We start from the raw sequence: 4,875 nt of genomic DNA on the forward strand, positions 1-4,875 counted from the left end.
ATGAGAATTGAAATGGCGAAACAAACAAACGATATATTGTCGCAAATAGATGAAAAGTTGATGCCCTAAAGAAATCGCGGATTTGAAACAAGAAAACCAAATTCTAAAGAATAAGATATCAAACCTAGAAAATGACAAATTAAATAATAACCTTATTATCTATGAGCTAAAAGAAGATGAGAAATTGCCGTCAGACCTGCTATTATCAATAATAAAAAAGATTAAAAGTTCTTTGAATATAGAAATTGAAGAGAGAGACATTAATAACGTTTACAGAATTGGCAAGAAAAATAACGAAAGCAAGAAAACAAGACCAATATTATTGAAACTAGTAAATAACTGGAAAAAAATAGAAATATTAAAAAATAAGAAGAAATTTAAAGACATTTATGTTTCGGAAGAATATACAAAAGAGGTGATGGTAAAACGAAGAGAGTTATTACCGAAGCTCAAAGAAGAACGTAGTAACGGCAATTTTGCGATTTTGAAACAGGATAGGCTCGTTATCAAAGAAGGCAATTCCTTTTTGGAAAAGCGGAAAAGAGCTGAGTCTACTTCTCCAGAAATCTCAATCCAACCTCGTAAACAATACGCTACGTCAAAAACCAACAGAATAAACGCATTCGATGTTATGAGGGTTAGGAGTAATTCACTATCGTCGGGAGCTTCTACATCAGAAAGAAATAAATAGCATACAGCCATCAGCCGCCGAAACAATGTTAATAAGCCACAACTACCACACACCTTAAGTGACACAACTCATATATTTCCCAAGCCGAGTGGTCTTCGTGGGAAATTAGACCACCACCCTTCATCCATAAATCAGCCAACTAATTTAAATCAGAAACCAAGAGATACGTTTAAAATCTGCACATATAATGTAAGATCTTTATCAACAATAGAGAGATATTTAGAACTTTCTTATGCACTAGAGGATATAAAATGTGATATTATCGGTCTTAGCGAAATAAGGAGACTAGGATGCAAAATAGAAGAAGATGAGAGTTACATTTTTTGTTATATAGGACAAACCAAAGGTTTACATGGAGTAGGCTTTCTTATTAAAAAATATTTGAAAAACAGAATAGTAAACTTTATTGGAATATCGGAAAGAGTGGCATTACTACAATTGAAAATTAATAAAGTGAACATTTCAATTATTCAAGCATATGCTCCCGTAGAACGATCCAGCGAAACTGAAATACAAAGATTTTATAAAGATCTAAGAACAGCTCATGAATTATCCGATGATAAAGTACTAGTCCTCGGAGATTTTAATGCAAAAATTGGTCAACCTAGAAAGGAAGAAAATCTTATAATGGGAAATTATGGATATGGTTCACGAAATGAAAGGGGAGAACAATTAATAAATTATGCCTACGAAAATAAACTGTCAATTATAAATACCTTCTTCAAAAAAAAACTAAGTAGAAGGTGGACATGGATGTCACCAGACCGTAATACCAGAAATGAGATCGATTTTATAATGACAAACTGTCCTAAATTAGTTTCGAACTATGAAGTCATTAATAACATAAAATATGCAACGGACCATAGACTACTCAGGGCAACGTTGGTTTTAAATCGCCAAAAAAAGAGCAGAGCGAGTTTTAGGAGTCTACCAACAGGTGACTTATCAAAAGAAGACACATACTGTTTCTTAAATGCGCTTCAACATCGTATCACTAAAATCCCAATAGAAACTACAAATGTCCAATCCTGTTATGACATTCTAGAAGAAGCCATAACTTTCAGCCTGTCATGCAAGAATAAACCCGTTAAGAAAAAACAACACCGAGTATTTAGTGATAAAACAGTAGCATTAATTAAAAGACGATCTGAACTAGTGAATACGAAAAATAAAGATAAAAATATGAAGAAAAAAATAAGTAAAATATATAAAGAAGTTAGTAAATCAATTAAAACGGACTACAGACAATACAGAAAAAATATAATTACCAAAAATTTGAAGAAATATAGGAGCACAAAGAAATCATTTAAAAAGTTAAACTTAAGTAAAGATTGGATTCAGAAATTACAATATGATAATAAAGAAACTAAGTCAAGAAATGATATCATAGAACTAGCAACAAAATTTTACCAGGACTTATACAAAAAAAGAGACAACGAAGACACATCCAAAGAGCACACAAACATTGCAAATAACATTCATACAATAGAAAAGATAGAAGAACTAGAAGTATATAATCAAATAAAACAACTTAAAACGGATAGAAGTCCAGGTTCTGATGGAATAACGAATGAAGCGATAAAACTAGGAGCTCCCCTACTAACGAGTCATTTTACACGTTTGTTTAATATGGTACTCGACATAGAAACTGTCCCAAAACAATGGGGCTCATCAGATATAATCCTCCTGTACAAAAAAGGCAACCCGTTGGACATTAAAAATTATAGACCAATTAGTTTAATCTCTAACATATACAAATTGTTTGCATCAATAATATTAGGCCGCATCAGAGATAAAATAGACAGCAAACAACCAATCGAACAAGCAGGCTTCCGATCTGGCTTTAGCACAACAGACCATATACAAACACTCGACCAAGTTATCGAAAAATATAGGGAATACGATCAGCCACTATACTTAGGGTTTATTGATTATAACAAAGCTTTCGATACTATAAGCCACCAGTCCATTTGGAATGCTTTAAAAATGTGTGAGGTACATCCAAAATATTTAAACACCATAAAAAGTATATATGCTAACTGTACAAGTGCAATAAAACTGGAAACGAGAGGAAAACGAATAAACATAGAAAGAGGAGTGAGACAAGGGGATCCACTGTCATCAAAGTTATTTATTGCTGTATTAGAGAATGTGTTCAAAAATATACATTGGGAATTCCAAGGGATCTACGTATACGGCCGTTTTTTGACTCACCTAAGATTTGCAGATGACATTGTTCTCCTAGCGGAAAGACCAAAACAATTACAAAGCATGTTAAACACATTAGACAGAGAAAGTAACAAAGTAGGACTGGAAATGAACGCCTCTAAAACAAAAATAATGACGAACAGCGCCAAAATACCCATTAAAACTAAGGATTGTAATATTGAATATGTTGACAGCTATTTATATTTAGGCAAACGGGTATCATTTGATAAAGTAAATAATGAAGAAGAAATAGAAAGGAGAATAAATATAACTTGGAAGAAGTTTTGGTCATTTAAAGAAATTTTGAAAGGTGATTATTCCATAAATCTGAAGAAAACAGTATTTGATATCTGTCTTCTTCCTTGCTTATTGTACGCTAGCCAAACATGGATTTTTACGAAAAAACTGAGACAAAAAATTCAGGTAACACAACGAGCTATGGAAAGAAGCATTTTAAAAATAAAAAAAATACATAAAATAAGAAACGAAGTAATTAGAAGTAAGACTAAACTAACAGACGCGTTATCTCAAGCCCTAAAACTTAAGTGGCAATGGGCAGGACATATATCACGCTACTCTGATCATCGCTGGACCATACAAGCTACCAAGTGGAAAGGTCCTATAGGAAAGAGAAAGGTAGGCAGGCCAACAAGACGGTGGGCTGATGACATTAAAGAAATTGCAGGAATAAATTGGACGACAACAGCAAAAAATAGAGAGGAATGGAAGAGGATGGAGGAGGCCTTCACCCAAACAGGGGTTCACATCCAAGAATTAGATAACTAACAGTACTAACACTAGCATTAAATTCATTTCATACTAACATTAATATAAGATTAACATCAATTGAATTGTAAACATTTGGTTGTGAAATAAATGGGCTTAATTATTATTATTATTATTATTATATTATAATTAATATGTAAAAATATTGTTGTTCGTCATTATTTCCTTTATTATTACGAGATAATGAAAATAATTAATTTGCTGGAGTAGGAATCGAACCCACAAGTATTGCCTTTACAGTTAGTTGCTGCGCCAGGACAGGCTTATATACTCGTAGTTCTATTTTATGTTATAAAGCTATAAATGAACAAAGAAAATATATATATAAAATTTAAATCATGAAATTTTATAAGATATTGAACATACTGTTTAACCCATCTCATCCGTCCCAGTAACAAAGTTTCTTACAATAATCCCACACATTTGGTTATAAAATAACAATTTATATTGTTCAGTACATAACTTTAGAAATAAACAATTTTATATAGTAACGTAAAACGTATCAATACGGAAGTTGCAAGTGAAATAACTCACAGAGATTAGGGGACGATGTGCATGGAGTATGCGTCACTGATCATTGCTGTTGTGGCCATGGCTGACGGTAAATTATTATTTTTTAAAATATTTTTTATTATTTTTCCATTTTCCTTTTCATTGTATTTCATGTAGCAGGGTAGAGAACCTAGTCTTGAGACACTCCATCCACCTTCTAACTAATTTTCCAGACATTATTTGTAACTCCGAGTGGGTATCGAATTATCAAATTTACATTTTGTACTTTTGTTCTGCTTTTATTACTTACGTGACAGATTGGGTTGAAATATTTATTAAACTTCAAATTCTGTAAATTGCATATAGTAGTCGGAGGGAACCTGGAGCCGATACAGTCTGCTCCTCATTGTTCATCCAATTTTCAATACATTGCATGTCTACTGTGTTTTACACATTATTAGAAGTTTCATTATTTACTAGAAACCTACATTGTTAGTAAGAGAACTGAGTGACTGATTGAGATACTCTGCTGCTTTTCAAGATATTGCCTGCAATATAATGACAGAGCTCAACGTCGCATTTTGTCTTGATCATTTTTTTCTATACAAAATTCCCATAAAAAAAACGAAATATTATAGTAATATAACAAAAATGATGGGCACCATAGTGTTTATGTAACTTTCCAACGAGCGATAGTT

At 32.4% G+C, this 4,875-nt stretch overlaps 1 protein-coding gene across 1 annotated transcript; it reads left to right on the top strand.

The window, feature by feature from the left end:
• Positions 1–418: 418 nt before the first annotated feature.
• Positions 419–3,685, top strand: LOC146531668 (uncharacterized). The gene is made up of 4 exons (XM_085198581.1): positions 419–637; positions 776–1,846; positions 2,033–3,071; positions 3,417–3,685. The coding sequence occupies exons 1-4, from the start codon at positions 419–421 to the stop codon at positions 3,683–3,685; spliced, it is 2,598 nt and encodes an 865-aa protein (XP_085054707.1).
• The last annotated feature ends 1,190 nt before the right edge of the window (positions 3,686–4,875 follow it).

The sequence above is a fragment of the Heliconius melpomene genome, chromosome 15, assembly GCF_056956725.1.
Source record: "Heliconius melpomene rosina isolate 202511_hmr_F chromosome 15, ASM5695672v1, whole genome shotgun sequence".
In the NCBI taxonomy this organism is placed as follows: domain Eukaryota; kingdom Metazoa; phylum Arthropoda; class Insecta; order Lepidoptera; family Nymphalidae; genus Heliconius; species Heliconius melpomene.

Coding starts and splice junctions, on each gene's coding strand:
- LOC146531668 (XM_085198581.1), top strand. CDS start 419: ATGGTAAAACGAAGAGAGTTATTACCGAAGCTCAAAGAAGAACGTAGT. Junction 638..775: donor ACGCATTCGATGTTATGAGG/GTTAGGAGTAAT, acceptor ATATTTCCCAAG/CCGAGTGGTCTTCGTGGGAA. Junction 1,847..2,032: donor TTAAAAGACGATCTGAACTA/GTGAATACGAAA, acceptor GATTGGATTCAG/AAATTACAATATGATAATAA.